The sequence below is a fragment of the Erpetoichthys calabaricus genome, chromosome 15 (genome assembly GCF_900747795.2).
Source record: "Erpetoichthys calabaricus chromosome 15, fErpCal1.3, whole genome shotgun sequence".
Classification (NCBI taxonomy): Eukaryota; Metazoa; Chordata; class Cladistia; order Polypteriformes; family Polypteridae; genus Erpetoichthys; species Erpetoichthys calabaricus.
Genome location: NC_041408.2, coordinates 88,415,943 through 88,442,571, shown reverse-complemented (window position 1 = coordinate 88,442,571; position 26,629 = coordinate 88,415,943). Strand labels below are relative to the sequence as shown.

Sequence of the window (26,629 nt, the reverse complement as noted above, 5' to 3'; positions counted from 1 at the left end):
TTTTATACTGTTTTGAGGATTTCTTCTGTTCTGTGTGTTGTATTGTATTGACCCTCCTTCTTTGTGACACCAACTGCACACCCAACCTACCTGGAAAGAGGTCTCCCTCTGAATTGCCTTTCCCAAGGTTTGATTCCATTTTTTTTCCCCTACAAAGGCTTTTCCTTGACTTCTTAGAGAGTCAAGGCTTGGGGGCTGTCAAGAGGCAGGGCCTGTTAAAGCCCATTGCAGCACTTCTTGTGTGATTTTGGGCTACACAAAAATAAATTGTATTGTATTGTGTTGTATTGTACTGGCTGGTCACCCATCACTTTGTTATATCCTTCTCATCTGTAACAAGCACTATACACAAGTAAACTGAATTGAGTTGAGAAGGTTATGATTATATTACAGTATCGGCAGCAAAAATTAAGTCATAGAACATTTTAATTCTGGGTTACTTTAAAGTGCAATGTAAAGGCTCTCAGGGACTGTGTGATTACTGGAGGAGCTGGTCCTCTCTGGCGCCACAGACTGTGAAATCAGGAGCAACGGCTTCTCCATTGACATTACGTGTATTTACTCAAGTGACGCTTCAGCAAAAAAGACTCAAATGTCACACTCCAACTCTCTCCATGTGTGTGACCACCGGTGTGTGAAGTGACTTGCCCAGGAAAACACGCCCCAGTCAGTGGTGGGCATCGAAGTGTCCAAGCATCAGCCATGAGACCTCACATATTGTACGAGTGCCTTGAAAAAAAAGGGTGTTTATGGAAGAATGGCAAGGAAGAAGATCAAGTTTTATCCATCTATTATCCAACCTGCTATATCCTAAAACATGGTCACGGGGTCTGCTGGAGCCAATCCCAGCCAACACAGGGCACAAAGCAGGAACAAACCCCAGGCAGGGTGCCAGCCCACTGCAGGGCACACATACAAACACACCCACACTAGGGACAATTTAGGATCCTAACCTGCATGTCTTTGGACTGTAGGAGGAAACCCATGCAGACACGGGGAGAACATGCAAACTCCAGGCAGGGAGGACCCGGGAAGCGAACCTGGGTCTCCTAACTGCAAGGCAGCAGCGCCACCGTGCCACCCAAGATCAGGTTTTTTAAAAAAATTTAATAATAATACATCCTTGATCAAAATGTTGCTTGAAAGGTACCTGGCAGCTCCATCCTTAACATCCTTTTTCCAATATACCCAGTATGCTGTCCAGCTACAGTGACCCCTGCCACCACCTTACAGTCTCTAATCTCTTTCACGTCACATCTCCTACGGCCCACCTGTGTGTAACAGTTTTGCAAATCATTACCATTACTGCGGCCCGACATGCAAATCTGTATTGTTGTCCACATATTGAATTATATTATAATTGAGAAGTATGTGTAGCAGTAGGGGGTGCTAGAGCTCCCTTGAACCCTCAGATACCACTCCAAACACCAGGTAAAACTCCAATTATTTTATAATAATACTGTGCACAAAGCACCCTCCACTCGACACTACACATACAATACACTATAATCAATAATCAATTCACCAATCCTCCTCTCCCAGACGCGTTGCCACCCTTCCACCCAGCTCAGCTCAACATTTGGGCTTTCCCATAGTCGTTTTATATTCCCCGACCCGGAAGTGGTTCCAATCCTACAGTCCATTATTCTTTATCACTTCCGAGTCAGATTAAAAGTCCTTTTCTTCAACCAGGAAGCACGTCGTTTCTTCCGGTCATGTGATCATGACGTACTTCCGGGTTATAGGGCACGTAGCACTCTGCAAGCCTCCCTACAGCGGCTCCTGGTGGTCCCCATGGTATCCAGCAGGGTTGTTTAAAAAAATTACAATGTCCATAATGCCCTGCTGGAATTTGGGGACCTTCCATGCTGCCAGGAGGACTCCATCTAGTGGCCTGGGGGTGTGGACCGGAATATTTGGCCGGCCATCCCTCACATATGTAAGAGTTGTACAGGAAACGTATGAGGGAAGTGTGACTGTGGTGAGGTCTGCAGTAGGAGTGATGGATGCATGCAAGGTGGAGGTGGGATTACAACAGGGATTGGCTCTGAGTCCTTTCTTATTTGCAATGGTGATGGACAGGTTGACAGACGAGATTAGACAGGAGTCTCTGTGGACTGTGGTGTTTGCTGATGACATTGTGATCTGTAGTGATTGTAGGGAGCAGGTTGAGGAGACCCTGGAGGGGTGGAGATCTGCTCTAGAGAGGAGAGGAATGAAGGTCAGTAGGACCACCAAGACAGAATACATGTGTGTGAATGAGAGGGAGGTCAGTCAAATGGTGAGGATGAGGGGAGTAGAGTTGGCGAAGATGGATGAGTTTAAATACTTGGGATCAACAGTACAGAGCAATGGGGATTGTGGAAGAGAAGTGAAAAAGAGAGTGCAGGCAGGGTGGAGAAGAGTGTCAGGAGTGATTTGTGACAGACGGGTATCAGCAAGAGTGAAAGGGAAGGTCTACAGGACGGTAGTGAGACCAGCTATGTTATATGGGTTTTAGACGGTGGCACAGGAGACAGAGCTGGAGGTGGCAGAGTTAAAGATGCTAAGATTTGCATTGAGTGTGATGAGGATGGACAGGATTAGAAATGAGGACATTAGAGGGTCAGCTCAAGTTTGGAGACAAAGTCAGAGAGGTGAGATTGTGTTGGTTTGGACATGTGCAGAGGAGAGATGAGGGGTATATTGGGAGAAGGGTGCTAAGGATAGAGCTGCCAGGCAAGGGGAACAGAGGAAGGCCTAAAAGAAGTTTTATGGATGTGGTGAGAGACGACAGGCAGGTGATGGGGGCGACAGAGCAAGATGATGAGGACAGAAAGATATGGAAGAAGAGATCCGCTGTGGTGACCCCTAATGGAAGTAGCCAAAAGAAGAAGACGACGACGACTGTGGCCAGACATGTGCTCAAGTGCAGAAGGGATTCATTACAAACATCCTTTTTTCTTCTTCTTTTTCTTCTTCTTTCAGCTACTCCCATTAGGGGTTGCCACAGCAGATCATCTTCTTCCATCTCTTTCTGTCCTCGTCATCTTGTTCTGTCACACCCATCACTTGCATGTCCTCTCTCCCCACATCCATAAAACTTCTCTTAGGCCTTCCTCTTCTCCTCTTCCCTGGCAGCTCTATCCTTAGCATCCTTCTCCCAGTATACCCCTCATCTCTCCTCTGCACATGTCCAAACCAACACAATCTCACCTCTCTGACTTTGTCTCCAACCTGAGCTGACCTTCTAATGTCCTCATTTCTAATCCTATCCACCCAATGCACAGATAAACTTAAAAATTTCAGTCATGCACAGAATATAAGCAGAGTAAAAATGAGTGATGGCAAAAATTATACAACCTGATTAATAAGCAATTAATCTTGTGTGTTTTAGGCTACCAGGTGGCTCTCTGTCTTAGTATGTTGACTTGCTGTGCTATCTGTCTAAGACGGGATGAAATCTAAATAATCAATGTAGTGAACGGCACGGTGGCGCAGTGGGTAGCGCTGCTGCCTTGCAGTAAGGAGACCTGGGTTCACTTCCCGGGTCCTCCCTGCGTGGAGTTTGCATGTTCTCCCCGTGTCTGCGTGGGTTTCCTCCCACAGTCCAAAGACATGCAGATTAGGTGCATTGGTGACCCTAATATAGTGCTTGGTGTGTGTGTGTGCCCTGTAGTGGGCTGGCGCCCTGCCTGGGATTTGTTCCTGCCTTGCGCCCTGTGTTGGCTGGGATTGGTTCCAGCAGACCCCCTGTGACCCTGTGTTAGGATATAGCAGGTTGGATAATGACTGACTATACTATATTTTGTTAGCATATTTTTTTTGTAAATAAGTACTATTCACTAAACTAATCTAAAGTAGATCATTTTAAAGTACAGTGGACCCTTGACTTACGAACTCAAATCGTTCGCGAGGGCTGCTTGTAACTCAAGTTGGTTGTAAGACTATTTTTCCCATAAGTAATAATGGAAATACCCATAATGCGTTCCGAACCACCCACAGCAACACTTACTTAACCTTTTCATAATAAAAAAGGGTTGTATAATGTGCATAATTTACCAAAACACCAATAATTTTTCTAATGTACTAACCAAAAAGTTATAAAAAGTGCCTAGCGGCCTACCAGAAACAACAATTTCATACTGTACTCACCATTTAATTTGACATCTTTGGGCTGCAGAAAGGGAGGAGGAGGAGAATGAAATGGAAGGTGGTTATTGTTCAGAAGGAGCCTCCTTATACAAATCTTTTCTTTGTAAAATTGTCGAGATGGTGGATTTCGACATGCTGTACATATTAGCGAGATCGGTCACACGAACGCCACTCTCATATTTCCGCACAATTTCCTTCTTCGTTTCGATTGTGATCGCTTTCTTTACCTTCGTTACCTTCTCTTCCTTCCTTACCAATTATCGAATTATATAAATCACTGCACTGACCGAAATTACGTCCACAAACACATGAATCTGGGCTCCGACTGACACTTACGAACGCTCTCGGCTGTTTGTTTACAATCGCGCAAGCGGATTCACGTGATCGCATTCGGGTCGTAAGGCAAGACGTTGGTCGTAAATCAAAACAAAAATTTTGCTTGTAAATCAAGTTGTTCGCATGTCAGGCCGGTCGTATATCAAGGGTCAACTGTAGCTGTTCTGTTATCCATCTTTTCTCTTATCCATCACTGCCTCGGTCCCAATCCCTGGTGGATAATTAAGGCTTTACTGTACATGGAAAATAACATAAAGTAACTGCTAGAAGAGCGCAGACCACCTCACACTTGGGGCGATGGTTCACCTCATAGTGACCTGAAACATACAGCCGAGACAACACCGGAGTGGCTTTAGGACAAGTGTCCTTGAGTGGCCCAGACTTGGCATGTTTGTTCTGTATTGTGGCCAAGCGCCATTGTCACCCCCTCTCTATGCCCCCGTTGGCCTGCACTCACACTGTGCCCGCGCCCGCTTTCATCATCACCTTGTGACTTTGTGTAAAGCCAAAACAAGATCCAAACACTTTCCTTATTTTGTGGTTTGTTTCTGGAGTCGTGTAGGGCAGGATGACACTCTACTCACTTACAGATTTATTGAGTGTGCGGCACAGCGTTTTGCTGTTAATCCTGCCGCACGTCCGAGAAGATTTTTAAGGTGACAAATGATATTAAGGGAGAAGTTTGCAGCTTTCCTTGCCAACTAGAATTCACGTTCGTGTACAAGGTGAGCATAAAAAACCACAATGGTATCAAATGACATGAAAATTGGATCATCTGACTTGTCGCGTCATTGACGTCATGTCTGTTTTCTGTGCTCAGGCACGTTTAGTGATCAGGCTCGGACACACCTCTTCCAAGGGGGCCCGGCATGGAGCGATCACACTAGTCAAGCTTTCACACTTTGTGGGGTTACGTGCGGACAAACGTGCTGAGGCACAGAATGAATTGCCAGCGTGAGTAGACCCTTAAACTCTATAGCACGTTGGTGTGGAGAGACCTGAAGATGGCAGCCCACAGACACTTCCTATCCAGAATAAAAAAGCTTGAGAGGATTGGCCATGAAGAATGGGATATTCAGGGGTGCCAAGCTTGTAGAGACTCTCCCTTAGAAGACTTGATGCTGCAAGTTACTGCCAAAGGGGATTCAGCAAAGCACCGAATTAAAATACTTCTAAGTTCAAGGTTTGATTTTAATTCATTTCCAAATGTTTCTGAAACCGTGTTTTTACGTTGTCATTGTGGGCAAAAACGGCAAATGTATCCATTTCTAAACGAAATTGACAACACGATGAAAGTGAGGGGGTCTGAAGACTTTCTGGATCCACTGTATCTTTAAAGTAACAAAATGAATAAAGTTATGTGTGCTTAGAGTCCGCTACGGTTTTCAGTTTCCATCATTTGCAGACGTATTGGTTGTCCGGCTCTTTCCACTTATTTGCTTCTTCCTGCCAGACACAACTCGGGCTCTCCTGTTAAAAATAGTGGAGTGCTTTTCACTTCTGCCGTTCTAACAAGTGCTGGCGGGCACAGAGCACAACAGCTGATAGTAAAATGACATGGCACACTGTGCCGGCCATGTCACATTTGAAATCCCAGCTCCACCAAATGTTCCATTTTCAGCCCCTCCTGTCATTTTGTTCGTGAGGGTCATAATGAAGATGCGCTTTTGCTTATTGATAGATGGTGAACATATTTACAAAATGCATCATAAACAGATTTTCGGTGCCATGCTGGTTATGTGCTTAAGCGTGATTCACATAAACATGCCAAGTTTTAAAATCAACAAAGCGTATCATGCTCAGTCGACTCAGATGAAGGGATAATTCAGGCTCGCTGGCTTTCTGTCAACAGTTGCAGACATTCAGTCACACGACCTCCAGGTGGATGTTTGGATGCTTTTCTATTTCAAATCTGCCAGAATGCAGTGACAAAGTCACAAACCTGTCAAGTAATGCAGTCACAGGGGGATTAATGAGTTTTAAATGAAAATGAAGGGCATCTTAGGGATGCAAACCACCAACCCCTTTCTTTATATATAATATTAGAACATGACCAGTGGCCCCCACAGCACCCCTACTACACCAACCACTCAGGGACCCAGTGTGGTGTGGAGCAAAGACAGGAGGGGGACTGGCCATCTGTGTGAATGACAAAGGGTGTCAAAGGGAGCAGAATACAAGTGACACTACCAGTGGGGAGACCACCTCTGACCATCAGTGTGGGTTCTCCAGAACTGAAGACCATGTAAGGGGACAACCGAGGAAGACACACACAGGAAAAGCCACCTCTCTATAGAGCTATCAATCGGTCTTATAGCGACTTATCTCTCTATCTCTGATCATACAGCACCGCTCATATCTGTTATATACTGACTCTATCTATCTACAGTATCTTATATAGTGTATTTCCTATCTGTATATCTATGTATCCATCCATCTATCCATCTTACATAGTGCATTTCCTATATACCTACCTATTATATAGTGCCTTTCACAGCTATCATATAGTGCTTTTCATATCTATTATATAGTGTGTTTCATATCGATCTCTATCTTATCCTTCCTACTATACTAAAATCTGTCTATCATATAGTGCCTTTCATATGTATTATATAGTGCCTTTCATGTCTATCTATCTATTTATCTATCTATTATATAATGTGCTTCATATCTATATCATATAGTGCCTTTCCAATCTATCTATCATATATTGCCTTTCCAATCTATCTATCTATCTATTATATAATGTGCTTCATATCTATCAATCTTATCCTTTCTACTATACTAAAATCTGTCAATTATATAGTGCCTTTCATATGTATTATATAGTGCCTTTCATATCTATTATATAATGTGTTTTCATATCTATCTATCTTATCCTTCCTACTATACTAAAATCTTTACCTATATAGTGCCTTTCATAACTATTATATAGTGCCTTTCATATCTATCTGTTATATAATGTGTTTCATATCTATCTATCTATCATATATTGCCTTTCCTATCTATCTATTATATGTGTTTCATATCTATCTATCAATCTTATCCGTTCCTACTAACTAAAATCTGTCTATCATATAGTCTCCTTCATATGTATTATATAGTGCCTTTCATGTCTATCTATCTATCCATTATATAATGTGTTTCATATCTATCTATTATATAATGTGTTTCATATCTATCAATCTTATCCTTCCTACTATACTAAAATCTATCTATATAGTGCCTTTCATAACTATTATATAGTGCCTTTCATATCTATCTATCTATTATATATTGTGTTTCATATCTATCAATCTTATCCTTCCTACTATACTAAAACCTATATCTATATAGTGCCTTTCATAACTATTATATAGTGCCTTTCATATCTATCTATCTATTATATAATGTGTTTCATATCTATCTATCTATCATATAGTGCCTTTCCAATCTATCTAGCTATTATATAATGTGTTTCACATCTATCAATCTTATCCTTCCTACTATACTAAAATCTATATCTATATAGTGCCTTTCATAAGTATTATACAGTCCCTTTCATAAATATTATATAGTGCCTTTCATATCTATCATATAGTGCCTTTCCAATTTATATATCTATTATATCATGTGTTTCATATCTATCTATCAATCTTATCCTTCCTATTATACTAAAATCTATATCATATAGTTCCTTTCATAATTATTATATAGTGCCTTTCATATCTGTCTATCTATCAATCTGTGGTTCTTAACAGCTGTTATTTGAGGATTTGAGCCCCTTCTCAAATGCGTCTCATAATTCTAAACTGAAACTCCCATTCGGGCAGCTGAACCATCACGTCCGGCACCAACAGACAAACACACCCCAACTAAAGTCCAAGGTTGCCCCACAGGTATGCATGCAGACAATCCAACAAAGGAATGCTGATTGCTAGCTCACTTGGGGAGTCAATAGCCATGATAGGAAGTTTGCTGCTGTGCTTTTATTACGTGGATTTTCTGAGCAGGTAAATGTCCATCCATCCCCTTCATGAAGCCTATTGTACCCCTCTTGCTATTACATGGTATAGTACCTTTAATGCGTTTATTGTGTATAGTTGTGTCTGTCATTCAGCGACTTATCTATTTAACTATAATGAGGTCTTCACTATGAAGCAGTGCTTGTCAGTGGAGATTGCATGGCTATGTCCTTGATTTTATGCTCCCGTTAAAACTAAGACACCTGAACTCAGTTGTCTGGTGGTACGTGTGCATCCTATTGGCCATCTAGCATAGATGCATGATATCCGGAGTGCATCTGTCTGGATGGGACTGTGGAGACTAAACTAGAGCTTGTAGTTGAAATCAGAGAAGCCACTTGTCCATGTGTTTCCACAGAGATCTGAACCTGAGTTTGTCTACTGGATCTTGGCTCCACCGAACCCATCCCCCCATATATAATATAAAGGGTCTCCATTTCCAGCACTGCTGACCAGGTGACCCAACAGACACAGGGTCCTCTGCCTCTCCCATTACCAGTGGCGTCTTCACACACCTAACTGATCAGCTCACATTTTATTTTTTATTTAATTTGGATTATCCTCCTTGAGACCCTAACCTCTTTTTATTTGAGATGTTTTGTTTTAATAGATAGAGATATATTACTTTATTGATCCCCAAACAGAAAGAAATTCACTCACTCTGGGAACAACAAAGAAAATAAAAATATTGTGTAAAACTGTCAAAATGAAGTGCAGTGATTACATAAGTGTATGTCCCAGAATGATCTCCACAGGTTACTAAGATAAACTTGGGGGCTCTACCCTCTGCTCGCTTCGTTTGCCAAATCCCAGGGGCGGGCGCGCCGCAGAGGCGCTCAAAGGGATTCGTGATGCCCTTCCGTTAGAGAAAGCGATAGTATTTAAAGTGCTGGCATGTAAAAGAGTATGCGGGGTGCGGGAGGAAGACGGATTAGTCCTTAGTTATTATAGATAGAAAATCTGTTACTTGAGTATTTCACTACAACTGTCTCTTTTAAATACCAATGAATAATAAAACATAGTAAAAGGTAAAACATAATAAAAAGTAAATAAAAAGTTAAATTAGATTAACGCCTCGTCAAAAACAATATTATGAATTACTTTATCCTCTAACAAACATTTCATAAATATTGCTTTTTTGAATTTCTGTTCGATTATTGTTGGGGATATTTTTTCTCTTGGCGGCACGGTGGCGCAGTGGGTAGCGCTGCTGCCTCGCAGTTGGGAGACCTGGGGACCTGGGTTCGCATCCCGGGTCCTCCCTGTGTGGAGTTTGCATGTTCTCCCCGTGTCTGCGTGGCTTTTCTCCGGGCGCTCCGGTTTTCTCCCACAGTCCAAAGACATGCAGGTTAGGTGGATTGGCGATTCTAAATTGGCTCTAGTGTGTGCTTGGTGTGTGGGTGTGTTTGTGTGTGTCCTGCGGTGGGTTGGCACCCTGCCTGGGATTGGTTCCTGCCTTGTGCCCAGTGTTGGCTGGGATTGGCTCCAGCAGACCCCCGTGACCCTGTGTTCGGATTCAGCTAGTTGGAAAATGGCTGGATGGATGGATATTTTTCTCTTTTTTTTTGTTCTTGACTTTTATTATATACAGCTCGTTTTTGTTCATTTTCTTTTTTTCGACGTTCATTATCAGCTTTCTATCGCGATCTAAAAATCGACGTTCTTGAATAGATACTTTGCTTTTCTGCCTTACTATTATAACTGACCGCGCTGTATGGACGAGGTAGCAGCACTGAGAGAGACACGGAGTGGGGCGGAGAGAGGATACGCGCAGTAATGATTGGGCGAGCGGTGTGGAGGGGCGTGGTCAAGGCAGACGAATACGGACACCACGGAAAACGTTTTTTCTTTCTCGTCTACGCAGTGAAGGAAAAGTATTGTAATCGTCCAAAAATTCGATGTCGAGATTTTCATGAATGTCGCAGTTTTAGACCTCCCTGAGTCTGAAAATATCATTTTTGGAATTATGTTTGTGTGTCTGTCAGTGTGTGTGTATGTACATGATAATTTGGTCAACTTAGATCGATTAAATTTTGTATTAGGTACAAGTATTAGGTAGATTTCTATCAACTTTTGGGCTATTTCCGCTAGCCGGAAGTGGTACTTTGATTTTATTTGTTGTTGATGGCACTTTAATATGCATATTATAAAAATGTAATCATTGTCTTGCGGTTTACTCCTCAAATATCCATCCCCATATCTGAGTATACAGGGACGTGCGGTCAGGGGAGGCAGGTGAGGCTCGAAAAGTAAAAAAAAAAAAAAAACTAATAATGAGAACATAAAATTAATTTCAAAGTCAAAGTGAACTTTACTGTCATCTCAACCATATACAAGTATACAGATAGACGAAATTGCGAAGCTCAGGGTCCACAGTGTAACAACATGACGTGCAAATAAATTAAAAAATAGAATTAAAATTTAAATTTAAAATTAAAACACAAACAAGACAAAACAAAGACAATTTGTCCACTGATCTGTGGTATACATTTGTTTTCTTATGATTCCAATAATTTTGATCACTTTTATAGTCAAAATCGCTACATTGTCGCATTTCCAGGGGAGAAACGCCAGGTGCGGAAGCTCGGACTGCGCTCTCTCTCACACTCTCACGGGGTTGATGCCAGCGATTGTCGAGTGCCTGTCGCTGTCTCTCTGTATGTCGCCAATATAATGTGTGTAGACACGTTTGTTATACACCCTGACTTCCCACAGTCTGGCTAATATCTTTAATGAATGTGTGTGACATATTTAGTTTTGCTGATCGGACAACAGGGCTGCGTGGAGTTTGCATGTTCTCCCCGCCATTGGGTTTCTTCCGGGCGCTCCGGTTTCCTCCCACAGTCCAAAGACATGCAGGTTAGGTGGATTGGCGATTCTAAATTGGCCCTAGTGTGTGCTTGGTGTGTGGGTGTGTTTGTGTGTGTCCTGCGGTGGGTTGGCACCCTGCCCAGGATTGTTTCCTGCCTTGTGCCCTGTGTTCGCTGGGATTGGCTCCAGCAGATCCCCGTGACCCGGTGTTCGGATTCAGCGGGTTGGAAAATGAATGGATGATCGGACAATAAACCGCAGTGAAAAGGCACAAGTTGAGCAAGGCAGACAGTACCGTGCCATCCTGAAGGGGGGCGCATGTGCGCCCAACAGGTGCCCGTTGCTGTTGTTCTTCTACGCAGAGGCGCCGATAAGTTTAGCGACACAGCAGCGGGCCGTTTATTTTTTTGTTCCGACTGACTGCCAAAATGGAAGATTAAGATTTTTAAAACTAAAGGAAAATAAGGAGGACTTTTACAAGAAAGTGACAGAGATTTTCGTGGAGAAGGATAGGCGCATGGGCTTCATTTATAAATAAAGGTAAGATAATAAACAGTTTTCAATTTTATAAAAAAAATGGGATCAGACTAAAAAAAACAATCCAATATTTAAAAACTAAATTTTGCCATTAAATAAAATATTCTTTTGTTTTTCTTGTTATTCTTTTATTGTACAGTCTGCATTAAAATTGATTAAAGCATCAGAATTAAAAGCTTTTAAAAACAACTAAATATTTCAATTAAGGTTAAAATTGATATCCGTTTTTCATTGTACACCACTCTATACTTAGATTTGTATTGAATGAGTTTGAATTGTGGAATCGCGACGGCAAATTTAGAACACGTGGAGGGTGAGGAGCAAACGCGGTCTCTCCGCTCTTTCTTAGCCGAATACGCGCCTTACCTGCGTGTGTGTAAAGAATGAGATATGAAACCTAACCAGTAGTCAATGCGCATGCTGCCTGCCAGTTGATTAGTTAATAAGCGACTCTTTGGGGTTCATAGATTTGTAAATCTCACTCTGAAGGAGTCACCAGCCATGAACCGTCACTGGACGAGAAAGTCGAGGGGAGACCACTTCCGATATTTTAATATAATAAAGAGACAAAGAAAGTGCCAATGCCGGAGCTTCTGTTAGAACAAGGCGGGCACAACGGGAAGCGGAGCACGACAAGCGTACTATGAACTGCAGAGTGAGTAATGGTGATACCGTTAATAAACTCAAAGAAAACATTTTTAACTTTGTTCTTCTATCACCGTGAATTTGCATTTCTTTTCCCTTAAAAACAAAGGCCGTGCTAATTAAAATATGGAACCGAAGTCTTTAAAGAGCAAAGAGTCTCCTGAAAATAATCGTGTTACCTCCTTCCTAATGAGAATATAAAGTCACCAGCCTGAGGTGACAGCGTGTGACAAGGTGCGTAAGGATTGTCTCTGTAAATTGTGTCGGGTTGAATATGCGACAAATAAAAAAATAAAAAGGCACTGTAGGAAATTCAGAAAGACGAGATGTGGATGGACAGGCATGCCAGCCAGACTGGTTGCTGGTGCCTTTCCCAGACCAGGGGGCCGTAATGGAAGGACTGGGGGCTGCTTCCTGGGGGGCTATATATACCCCCTATACACAGGGTGGCAGCATCCTTCTGGTGGAACTCCCATTTGTATACCCACAAGGCATATTGGGAGCTGTAGCCCTGATGGGCAGCCCTGTCAGGGTACTTGGGTACCACCAGGGGGAGCTGCAGGGGAACACTAACGCTACTTTGGGGTTTTTTTTCTGTCTGGCAGTGCTGTGACACCGGAAGTACTCCTGGGTCCCAGGACCGTCTCACCAGCATCGCTGTCCCCCAGGCAAGGTAGTTCACTGGGACCCCAATTTTGACAGCATAACAGAAACATACATAGGCATCAGAAACATTGTGGGTCCCTATGCTCCTGGCACCCATTTTGTCCATCCATTAAGCCTGGCCCTGGACTAGGACCCGACATTAAAGAAGCCCCCACCTCTGTATCAGGTAGTCCTAGTCGGGAGGCGGTGGGCAACACTCACAGAGGAGGAGAAGAAGGAGATGTTGGTACATATTTTTTATATTAGACAGTGCTGTGCTGGACCCGCTTTACCCACCTGAAGGGGATTTTGTAAAATTAATAAGTCTTTATTTAACTTTGTGTTTGGCTGATTTGTGGCTGGTGTTTGGGATGAATGGGAGCGCCCCCTAGTGGGCTACAATGTATGTCGGTCAAATTCCATTAGAGCAAAGTGCTTGGGACTGAAAAAAACGATTTGTTAAAACAGGGGTTTTGTTATAATGGAATTTGTACATAGGGTGTTCTTTCAGCACATTCAAAACTTGATGCCAACATTGTTTTCTTTTTGCCAGCCTCAATGGCACCGAGAAGTTCCAGTTGTTCAGTGTCAGTGCCAATTCACCTGATCTGCACCCAGCGGAAACCCACGCAGAAAGTGGGGAGAACCATGCAAACTCCCCGGTGGGACTCGAACCCTGGTCAGCAGGTCTACTACTGTGCCAACGTGCCACCCCTTCCCAGCACATGTCCCCAGAAAATGACACATATTATGTTCAACTTCTATTCTTATATTAAATTGTGGAAAAATATCTGGCAATGGAAGCTCCAAGCCCCCCCAAGTCCCCCCACCCCCAGCACTTTCGACCACCAGGCAGCCAGTGCAATAAGGATTTCTTCCTTTCTAAAATACCCAAACAAGTGAGATGCCAAGCGGCATAAGTGACAGCTGTGTGGCTCACTGATTACCGTGCCAGTTCTGATGCCTGCAGCCCACCTGAAGATCTCATGAGAAACAGCGGCGAGCCCGTCCTGACGTCATGCAAGGTCACACATCATCACGATGCGGGTGTTATGTAGGTAGAAGGTCTTCTCGTTTCATTAAACTCGGAGTCATTTCCACAGTACCGAGCATCCCGGACTACCTGAGACTGCTTCCCAAATGCCGCTCTGGATGAAGGGCTTCTGGATGACAGTTTCATATTCATCAAGTTCTTGGGCGTCTTTCTTCCTTCTCTTTCTTTCCTCTTGGATGGTCTGATAATCGGGTTCATAAAGCGCTTTGCAAGTCTACTAAAGATAAGCCCCCCCCCCCCCCTAACCTGATGACATCCAATGCCACAGGAAGAAGCACAAACCGTATGCCACGCCAATCAGCGTGGCCACTGTGGCTCTACTTACTGTTGTAGTGACGCTACCAACACGTCATCTGACCTCACCCTGCTCCATCTCTCCTCAGCCTACGAGAGGGTCAACCACCAGACCTTCCATTCCACCCTCTCTGACCTTTGGCATCACAGGGATTAATCCTTAGGTGGTTTGATTCCTACCTCCTGGGCAGATCCTACCATGTGTCCTGCAAAGAGTAGCCAGCAGGGGGCCGAACGTGAATCCCAATGCCCCCTACAGTGCAGTGATGGGGACAATTGGTACTGTAAAAATGGCGCCGTCCTACAGGTGAGACGTAAAAACCAAGCTTCTGACTCTCTGTGGTTATTAAAGATCCCTGGGCATCCTTCATACACAGTAGGGTGTATCCCGATGTCCTGGCTAAATTGCCCACCTCAGTCTAGTCAGTCTGGCCCCCTAGTCGTCACCTGTCTCTAATTCTATCTCTCACTCCTTCACCACTTAACAGCTCATGTGTGATGGGCATTTTGGCACAAAATGGCTGCCAACGCTTCATCCAGGTGGATGTTACACATGAGTGGTACTTGAAGTGGCCCCCCACCCACTATGTAAAGCACTTTGAGTAGTGAGAAAAGGCGCTATATACTGTAAATATAAAAAATGATTATTATTAAGGGTGGGCGGCACAGTGGTGACACTGCTGCCTTGCAGTTAGGAGACCTGTGGTTCGCTTCCCGGGTCCTCCCTGCGTGGAGTTTGCATGTTCTCCCCGTGTCTGCGTGGGTTTCCTCCCACAGTCCAAAGACATGCAGGTTAGGTGTATCCGTGATCCTAAATTGTCCCAAGTGTGTGCTTGGTGTGTGGGTGTGTGTGTGCCCTGCCCGGAGATGTGTTCTTGCCTTGCTGGAATTGCTTGTTGGCTGGGATTGGCTCCGGCAGACCCCTGTGACCCGGTGTTAGGACACAGTGGGTTGGAAAATGACTGACTATTATTAAGGGTGCACCTGGGAATCACAGGGGTGCTCCAACAGTTGGTGCAGGACCCTCTTCACTTCTCTCTCTCTGTCATCCAGTCCCATGGTTTCCCATCAGTGCCAGGCTGATGATGCGCAGCTAGCTGCTCCAGGGTCGTCTTAACAGCATTATAGGCCCCCGGGCAAAGCAGTGCACTGGCGCCCCTACCTACACCATAGATTAGCATGGAGCCCCTATGCTCGTGGGGCCCCCGGGCAACTGCCCAGCATGCCCATGCATTAAGACGGCCCTGAGCTGTTCCCATCATTCCTTCCAGAAGACCACCCAGTATCAGTTAGAACCTCAGCATGGCTCTCTGATATTGCAACCAGGATGAAGGAATGCCATCTCCAGCTCAGCCTGGCAAATACGGACCTCCTTGTTAACCCAGCTGGTCCGTCTATCCTGCACCCCCCTCTCCTGTTCATCTTATCGCTAACACCCACCAAACTTTGGGGTGGAGATCAGTGACCAGCTCTCAATCAGGGACCCTGTTGCTACAGTCTCTCTCTTCATCTTGTAGATTCACTCTGACATGCAAGTCTCTTATTTAAAATGGCGTAGAATTTGCACATAACCTCCGCACATCCTGCCGTGTACTGTAAGACATCTCTAGATTATTTGTAAATAGCAAAGGCAGCCCTAGCACATTCAAGAATTTCAGTTTCTTTCTATTTTATTTTGTAAAGGCTCGACTCGTTTTTACTGATCATACGGTTCACTTTGGTCGCGGGAATCCCACTTTTCATGAGATCAAACATTTTTATGCTCTCATCGTCCCGCTATCTGCAAAAGGACAAAGGTCCAAGTCTTTAGAGTCCTGGTGCTTCCCGTCTGCGAGACATGGACGCTATTCAGTGATCTGAGACGAAGACTGGACTCTTTGGTACTGTATCTTTCTGGAAAATTCTTGGGTACCGCCGATTTGACTTTGTGTTGCTCATGGAGTCCTGAATGAGGCAAATGACCTGCATTGTGAGGGAGCGTCAGTTACGGCACTACACCCATGTGGCGCGTTTCCCCAAGGGTGATCCAGCTCGTAAGACCCTTATTGTTGAGGACCCGAGTGGCTGGACCAGGCCAAGGGGTCGCCCACGTAACACCTGGCTGCGGCACATAGATGGTCATGGTCCGGTAGCCAGTTTGGCTCCCACGGATCAATGTCCGGGTATTCCTCCCACACGAACCTTGCTGTAGGTGAATCGGCTGTGCGAATGCACTCAGCTGGGACGGCATCGGCTGGTGTCCGATCAGGTGATGCCAGTTCCTCACTCTCTTGCTCAATCTCCTGATCACTCTCAACAAAATCAGATTCTAAAAAAATCAGAGTCCGACTCAGCGATAATGCGCAAAACATCGTCTGCTGAGTATTTTGTTTTCTGCACTCGCTTCGCTCCCTCACGAGATGTCGATGCCATCTTGCCTTTGTCTACATTTGTTTACATTTTGTAACTCACGCATGGATTAAATGCTAAGTCAATGAGTCTAACATTCCTCCAAGCAGAGAGGGAATGCCTGTGACATAACGGTGAGTTTTGTCGCCATCAACAGCTGATTGTCGCCCTCTACCCCTGGATGTTGACTTTTGTCAGGTAATACACATCACAGTCTGTGACGCAATATTCGCTCCATAAGACGCACAGACATTTCCACCCTTCTTATGGGGGAAAAAAAAGTGTGTCTTATGGAGCGAAAAATACGGTAATTCTATATAGTGACAGCCAGCCAATCGGAATAATCTAACAATCACATCTTGCAAAACCGCTCTGTAGAATTTTAGAATAAATATGCCTCATCTGAGGAGCGATATAGTAAGAGAGTAAGGAAGGAGGGAGGAAGAAGAAGGGACGGAGACGTCACTGGTCGTCAAAAAAGCATCATGAACAACTACGAGTGCTCGATCACAAGCTGCCTGCGACATTCACCCTTGTCATCTTTACTTTTTCTAAAGAGTATAAACAGTGCATCCAGAAAGTATTCACAGCACATCACTTTTTCCACATTTTGTTATGTTACAGCCTTATTCCAAAATGGATTAAATTCATTTTTTCCTCAGAATTCTACACACAACACCCCATAATGACAACGTGAAAAAAGTTCACTTGAGGTTTTTGCAAATTTATTAAAAATAAATAAAAAACTGAGAAATCCCATGTCCATAAGTATTCACAGCCTTTGCTCAATACTTTGTCGATGCACCTTTGGCAGCAATTCCAGCCTCAAGTCTTGTTGAATATGATGCCACAAGCTTGGCACACCTATCCTTGGCCAGTTTGGCCCATTCCTCTTTGCAGCACCTCTCAAGCTCCATCAGGTTGGATGGGAAGCGTCGGTGCACAGCCATTTTAAGATCTCTCCAGAGATGTTCAATCGGATTCAAGTCTGGGCTCTGGCTGGGCCACTCAAGGACATTCACAGAGTTGTCCTGAAGCCACTCCTTTGATATCTTGGCTGTGTGCTTAGGGTCGTTGTCCTGCTGAAAGATGAACCGTCGCCCCAGTCTGAGGTCAAGAGCGCTCTGGAGCAGGTTTTCATCCAGGATGTCTCTGTACATTGCTGCAGTCATCTTTCCCTTTATCCTGACTAGTCTCCCAGTCCCTGCCGCTGAAAAACATCCCCACAGTATGATGCTGCCACCACCATGCTTCACTGTAGGGATGGTATTGGCCTGGTGATGAGCGGTGCCTGGTTTCCTCCAAACGTGACGCCTGGCATTCACACCAAAGAGTTCAATTATTGTCTCATCAGATCAGAGAATTTTCTTTCTCATGGTCTGAGAGTCCTTCAGGTGCCTTTTGGCAAACTCCAGGCAGGCTGCCATGTGCCTTTTTCTAAGGAGTGGCTTCCGTCTGGCCACTCTACCATACAGGCCTGATTGGTGGATTGCTGCAGAGATGGTTGTCCTTCTGGAAGGTTCTCCTCTCACCACAGAGGACCTCTGGAGCTCTGACAGAGTGACCATCGCATCGGGTTCTTGGTCACCACCCTGACTAAGGCCCTTCTCCAGCGATCGCTCAGTTTAGATGGCCGGCCAGCTCTAGGAAGTTTCAAACTTCTTCCACTTACGGATGATGGAGGCCACTGTGCTCATTGGGACCCTCAAAGCAGCAGAAATGTTTCTGTAACCTTCCCCAGATTTGTGTCTCGTGACAATCCTGTCTCGGAGGTCTACAGACAATTCCTTTGACTTCATGCTTGGTTTGTGCTCCGACATGAACTGTCAACTGTGGGACCTTCTATAGACAGGTGTGTGCCTTTCCAAATCATGTCCAGTCAACTGAATTTACCACAGGTGGACTCCAATGAAGCTGCAGAAACATCTCAAGGATGATCAGGGGAAGCAGGATACACCTGAGCTCAATTTGGAGCTTCATGGCAAAGGCTGTGAATACTTATGTACATGTGCTTTCTCAATTTTTTTATTTTTAATAAATTTGCAAAAATCTCAAGTAAACTTTTTTCATGTTGTCATTATGGGGTGTTGTGTGTAGAATTCTGAGGAAAAAAATTAATTTAATCCATTTTGGAATAAGGCTGTAACATAACAAAATGTGGAAAAAGTGATGCGCTGGGAATACTTTCTGGATGTACTGTATATCCACATTTTACTATCAGTCCTATTTTCTATTATTCTTTGTTCCAGTGGTATTATTATTATTCCTGTAATAAATACCACACTGTTTTTAACTTTCTATGCTTTGTCTTCATGTCTAGACTGATTGAAGTAATAAGTTAGATTTCTTTGAGCACCTGGTGCAGCCGGAGGTTTGCCATACGCTCTGTGCTGCGAGGTTTATTAAGGCTGAGGGTGTGAGCTCCACCCAATAGTAGGGAACAGGACATAAAGTAAGGCATTCTGGGCTGATAAATGGCCGATAGTCAAGAGTGTTGAACCTTTGTATGTTTAAATGTATTCTTGTAGACCAAAAGTAATATTTAGGTCTGAGATATCTTTAAAACTTTGTATGTTGTTTGTGCTGATAATAAGTAAGTCTCTTGAAGTGCTGAGAGAGTGACAGGCCGTGTTATTCCTAAGTCACCTGTGTGGTTTAAGGTGCTAGAGGTTAACCAGCTGTGTGTTTGTCATTTATAGGGCACTGTTGTGGTTTAGGGCCTGTGTATATGCATATAGCTATGTGTGTGTGTGTGATAATCTTAAAGTGCAACAGTAGACCAACCCGATAACAAACTTGACGAGTACACTTAACCTTGAATAAAACAGGTAAAGGGTAAGTAGAGGGAAATACCATGATAATAGACACAATGTTATCACTGTTGTGATAATTTAAAGGTGGAGGACGTATCCTGCCTCGCAATTCCACCAGCGACACCAACAGAGTTAGCGTAACCCAGCATTAAAAGACACACAAATGCACCGAACTGTACCTTTGGATACTGCTGGACGGGAATGAGGACTCGTTCCGACAATTTGATATTCTTATTGCTGATGACATCCAGGTATTTCTTCTCCGCGTCCTCATGTTTCACTTCTTCTCCCTCATACTTTTCAATTTCTGCAAAACAAAACAAAGTTAAAAGCGTTATGACTTCTTTGGCGGAAAAATAACAAAATAACATTGAGGTGCTTTGCAAAGTTCTCAAGATGACGAGGTGCCACTGCTCTGCCATTAAGTGTGACTGTAAATGAGTGACGTGAATGAGCGCGGGTCGTGGCAAGAACTGATGGAGCTCATGCCGGGCTGTTGTGACAGTTGAAGGAAACTCAAGCATGGAGAAAGCATGCAGCCCCTCGAACTAAGGACCCCACAAACATTAGCTCAATCAAGTAAGAATTTCACTGCACCCTGTACATGATGGCCGTATAAACTTATAAAAGGTCACAAGATGCTGAGGAACAGACCAGGGCTGAGTTGCTTAAACTATGGCTCGAGACCCGACATGCAGTCACGTGTTGCCACGGGTGGGTCACACGTCACAGTTGTATTGAATGTGAATTGGTCACTGTAATCAGAATATAATTTTAATCTCACCGTGCTTGACGAGCTCATCCAACCAAGTAATCAGCATTGAGCAGTGACAGGCATTCAAAGCAGCACAATGACAAGGGGACCCACATTTGTGCACAGCCAGTTTTTCACATTTGATTTAATTTCATACAACTAAATACTGCGTCACTAAAAATCTTTGTTCGGAAAATACCGCAGTACTCTGATGTTCCTATGAAATGAAAGACAGACCACTGTTATCTTTATTGTTGAAAGGAGAGGGAGAACCTGTTCTTGTGTTTTTGTCAGTTTTGGAGGTATTGTGTATAATAAACACACTTTTATTTGAACCCAGGACTGTGATTGTGTGATCGTGTTTGGGGTTTGGGACTCGCTGATGGCCCTGTCCCATCACAATGTTTAAATATGTTAGTTAATAAAGCAAAGCAGAAGACTGAGTGGCACGGTGGTTCTGCCACTACCTCGGAGTAGGGAGACTGCAGTGGGCATGCTGGCTGTGTGGAGTTTGCATGTTCAACCCGTGTCCTCATAGGTGCTCTAGTTTTCTTCCCATAATCCAATGGTATTCAGGTTAGGTGAACTGCCGTTGCTACGGCGAATCCTGAAAGTATTCAGCCACCCCCACTTCACTTTGTTGTGTTGCCGTGTTGCCACCTTTGCTCATCCAGCTACTCTCAACATCCCATAATGACTAAGTGAAAACATTTTTAAAGAAGGGGAATGCAAATGAAAAACCAAAAACTGAAATCAAGGGGAGACCCTGAAGCGCCATCTATAAAATGAACAGTTCAGGTTGCACGTGCACACACATACATCCATCCATCCATCCATTTTCCAATCCGCTGAATCCGAACACAGGGTCACGGGGGTCTGCTGGAGCCAATCCCAGCCAACACAGGGCACAAGGCAGGAAACAATCCTAGGCAGGGTGCCAACCCACCGCAGGACACACACAAACACCAAGCACACACCAGGGCCAATTCAGAATCGCCAATCCACCTAACCTGCATGTCTTTGGACTGTGGGAGGAAACCCACGCAGACACAGGGAGAACATGCAAACTCCACGCAGGGAGGACCCGGGAATCAAACCCAGGTCCCCAGATCTCCCAACTGCGAGGCAGCAGCGCTACCCACTGCGCCACCGTGCCGCCGCACACACATACAGCCAAAGGTAAAGAGCAGGGGTCCCCAACTCCGGTCCTGGAGGGCCGCAGTGGCTGCAGGTTTTCATTCTCGCCCTTTTCTTAATTAGTGACCTGTTTGTGCTGCTAATTAAGATTTGTTCTCTTTAATTTCTTCATCGTTTTTCTGAACCGCTTCATTTCTTTCCTTAAATGGCACCCGAACAGAAATGAAATATCAGAAGACCACCTAAGTCAGGGCCTGAAACTCCAACCAGGTGCTTCATTAGGCGCAGAGTCTTATTAATTAAACCCATTCTTTAATTCTGTGACCCGTTGCTGCTCTCGTTGTGCAATAGCAGACATTTCTGAATTTGTTGACTTTCTCTTTTCTACAAGCTCTGCTAAGATGTTTTGATGACCTGAGCAGATCAACATTCCTGAGACCTTCATCTTTCTTTATTTTCAGATATTGTATGATGGACACCAGTTGTATTGGCTCATTTTGTATCTCATTATTGTTTGGTAGATAATTAAGGAAAAAGAGGGTCTGAGTCAGTTAGTTAGTCAGTCAGTCATGTGTCCAACCCGCTATATCCTAACTACATGGTCACCGGGGTCTGCTGGAGCCAATCCCAGCCAACACAGGGCGCAAGGCAGGAAACAAACCCCGGGCAGGGCACCAGCCCACCACAGGGCACACACACACTCACCCACACAGGATCCTGCATGTCTTTGGACTGTGGGAGAAAACCCACGCAGACACGGGGAGAACATGCAAACTCCACGCAGGGAGGACCCAGGAAGCGAACGCAGGTCTCCTTACTACGAGGCAGCAGGGCTACCCACTGCGCCACCGTGCCGCCCCTGAGTCTGAGTGCACAAGTCAATTAAAATGAATTCACAAGAAGTGAATTAGCAGCACAAACATGGCACTCAATAAAAAAAAGGGTTAGAATGAAAACCTTCAGCCACTGCGGCCCTCCAGGACTGGAGTTGGGGGACCCTCCCTGGTATAGAGCAGGGTCGCCAAGTCCGGTCCTGGAGGACCACCGTGGCTGCAGGTTTTCATTCTAACCCTTTTTTTATTGAGTGCCGTGTTTGTGCCGCTAATTCACTTCTTGTGAATTCATTTTAATTGAATTGCATTTTTAAGATTCGTTCCCCTGAATGTCTTCATCGTTCCTCTGATTTGCTTCATTTCTTTCCTTAAATGGCACCCAAACAGAAATGAAATGTGAAGTGAGGGAGCTGACAGAAGACCAACTAAGTCAGGGCCTCAAACTCCAACCAATTTCACTCCAACCAGCTGCTTAATGAGGCGCCGATTCTTGTCGTTAATTAAACTCGTTCTTTAATGTTGTGGCTTGTTCCTGCTCTCGTGGTGCATTAGCAGACATTTCTGAAATTGTTGATTTTCTCTTTTCTAAGAGCACCGGTAAAATGTTTTGTGGACCTGAGCAGATCGACATTCCTGAGACCTTCATCTTTCTTTATTTTCAGATATTGTATGATGGACACCAGTTGTTTTGGCTCAGTTTGTATCTCATTATTGTCCATCCATCCATTTTCCAACCCGCCGAATCCGAACACAGGGTCACGGGGGTCTGCTGGAGCCAATCCCAGCCAACACAGGGCACAAGGCAGGAACCAATCCTGGGCAGGGTGCCAACCGACCGCAGGACACACACACACACACACACACACACACCAAGCACACACTAGGGCCAATTTAGAATCACCAATCCACCTAACCTGCATGTCTTTGGACTGCGGGAGGAAACCCACACAGACACGGGGAGAACATGCAAACTCCACGCAGGGAGGACCCGGTAAGCGAACCCAGGTCTCCTTACTGCGAGGCAGCAGCGCTACCCACTGCACCACCGTGGTTATGATTATATTACAGTATCTGCAGCAAAAATTAAGTCATAGAACATTTTAATTCTGGGTTACTTTAAAGTGCAATGTAAAGGCTCTCAGGGACTGTGTGATTACTGGAGGAGCTGCTCCTCTCTGGCGCCACAGACTGTGAAATCAGGAGCAACGGCTTCTCCATTGACATTACGTGTATTTACTCAAGTGATGCTTCAGCAAAAAAGACTCAAATGTCACACTCCAACTCTCTCCATATGTGTGACCGCCGGTGTGTGAAGTGACTTGCCCAGGAATACACGCCCCAGTCAGTGGTGGGCATCGAAGTGTCCAAGCATCAGCCATCAGACCTCACATATTGTACGAGTGCCTTGAAAAAAAAAGGGTGTTTATGGAAGAATGGCAAGGAAGAAGATCAAGTTTTATCTATCTATTATCCAACCTGCTATATCCTAAAACATGGTCACGGGGTCTGCTGGAGCCAATCCCAGGGCACAAAGTAGGAACAAACCCCAGGCAGGGTGCCAGCCCACTGCAGGGTACACATACAAACACACCCACACTAGGGACAATTTAGGATCCTAACCTGCATGTCTTTGGACTGTAGGAGGAAACCCACACAGACACGGGGAGAACATGCAAACTCCACGTAGGGAGGACCCGGGAAGCGAACCCAGGTCTCCTAACTGTGAGGCAGCAGCACTACCAGTGCGCCACCGTGCTGCCCCCATCTCATTATTGTTTGGTTGCTAATTAAGGAAAAAGAAACAATTAAGGGGTCTGAGTTTTCAAGAGCAAATCAATTAAAATTAGTTCGAAAGAAGTTAAGTAGCAGCAAAAACAGGTCACTCATTCAGAAAAGGGTTAGAATGAGAACCTGCAGCCACTGCGGCCCTCCAGAATTGCAGTTGGGGGACCCTCCCTGGTATAGAGGACACTGCAGGGCCAATGAGTTCAGCTGCTCTGCTAGAAACAAGATGGCAGAACACAGCATGAAGACAATTTCACAAACTACAACAAACAGGGTTTTAATGGGTAACCAGTTACTTTGAGTATATGACAGACAATTGAAAAATAAAAAACAAAGCTGAGGGCTGTTGTAAGCATTTAAATAATAAGGAAAATACAATACAATTTATTTTTGTGTAGCCCAAAATCAAACAAGGGGTGCTGCAATTTTGCTTTAACAGGCCCGGACTTTTGACAGTCCCTCCCCAGCTTTGACTCTTTAAGACGACAAGGAAAAACTCCTTGGGAAAGAGAGACCCCTTTCCAACTTACAAAAGCGGCCAACATAAGCATCAGTCAGGGGGCAAGGACAACGTTACAAAATTGATCATCACAAGTGAAGAGCTCAGAGCAAAATACAAGCGAGTTAAATGTCCTTAGTTACAAGAATCTGTCAAAGCCATTATCAGTTAGGCAGAAATTCACAGAACAAGAGAGACTTCTCAGGTAGGTTGGGCGTGCAGTGGGTGTCAAAAACAAAGATGGTCAATACAATACACAGAAGAGAACACAAGTCATCCTCAATACAATATAATCTATATATATAAAATTCTTCTCGTGTTTGAAACGGAAATTACGTATGACCATGCGATATGGAAATTACATATGAAACAGAAATTACGTATGACCACGCGATATGAAAATTACGTATGAAACAGAAATTACGTATAACCACGCAACATGGAAATTACGTATGAAACAGAAATTACGTATGACCACGCGACATGGAAATTACGTATGAAACAGAAATTACGTATGACGACGCGACATGGAAATTACATATGAAACAGAAATTACGTATGACGACGCGACATGGAAATTACGTATGAAACAGAAATTACGTTTGACCACGCGACATGGAAATTACGTATGAAACAGAAATTACGTATGACCACGCGACATGGAAATTACGTATGAAACAGAAATTACGTTTGACCACGCGACATGGAAATTACGTATGAAACAGAAATTACGTATGACCACGCGATATGGAAATTACGTATGAAACAGAAATTACATATGACGACGCGACATGGAAATTACGTATGAAACAGAAATTACGTATTACCACGCGACATGGAAATTACGTATGAAACAGAAATTACGTATGACGACGCGACATGGAAATTACGTATGAAACAGAAATTACGTATGACCACGCGATATGGAAATTACGTATGACGACGCGACATGGAAATTACGTATGAAACAGAAATTACGTATGACCACGCGACATGGAAATTACGTATGAAACAGAAATTACGTATGACCACGCGACATGGAAATTACGTATGAAACAGAAATTACGTATGACCACGCGACATGGAAATTACGTATGAAACAGAAATTACGTATGACCACGCGACATGGAAATTACGTATGAAACAGAAATTACGTATGACCACGCGACATGGAAATTACGTATGAAACAGAAATTACGTATGACCACGCGACATGGAAATTACGTATGAAACACAAATTACGTATGACCACGCGACATGGAAATTACGTATGAAACAGAAATTACGTATGACAACGCGACATGGAAATTACGTATGAAACACAAATTACGTATGACCACGCGATATGGAAATTACGTATGAAACAGAAATTACGTATGACGACGCGACATGGAAATTACGTATGAAACAGAAATTACGTATGACGACGCGATATGGAAATTACGTATGAAACAGAAATTACGCATGACGACACGATATGGAAATTACGTATGAAACAGAAAGTACGTATGACCACGCGATATGGAAATTACGTATGACCACAGAACATATTATAACACAGGAACTAATCACTTCGTTTGTGGACGCCATTTTTATATTGTCTTTACGAATTGTTGTTATTTGTGTGAGAGTTATTTTACTGATATTGAAAAGAAGTAAACACAAACACGCCAATCTATCCCATATAAGTGCGCCCTGTGTCGTCCTCTCCCAGCCCTCCTGTCTGGACTACAGCGCTGAGCCGTCCACTGCCAGGCGCGTTCTGACAGACAAGTTTTATTTATTCGTCCACGTGACTGTCGCGGAAACTGCCACATTGTAACTTATTTCTTTAGTTGGCAGTACTCGATAGTAGAAGAGATGAGGAACACAGCTTTGCATCTTTCTACTTTTTAACTGCGGCGAGCTGTAAACAATGTGCGTGAGAACAAAGTGGACGCTGGGAGGCGCGGAATGTCGG

General features: G+C 44.2%; 1 protein-coding gene across 7 annotated transcripts in view; it reads right to left on the bottom strand.

Moving 5' to 3' along the window:
- khdrbs2 (KH domain containing, RNA binding, signal transduction associated 2) overlaps nucleotides 1-26,629 on the bottom strand; it is a 784,395-nt gene that overhangs the window by 638,675 nt on the left and 119,091 nt on the right. For all 7 annotated transcript variants that reach the window (XR_007933519.1, XR_007933520.1, XM_051919152.1 and 4 more), the window contains exon 2: nucleotides 19,841-19,968. Coding sequence is in view for 5 of the 7 variants with exons in the window: in XM_051919152.1 (XP_051775112.1) it covers nucleotides 19,841-19,968 (128 nt within the window). In the remaining 2 variants the exon portion in view is untranslated. The remainder of the gene's footprint in view (nucleotides 1-19,840; nucleotides 19,969-26,629) is intronic.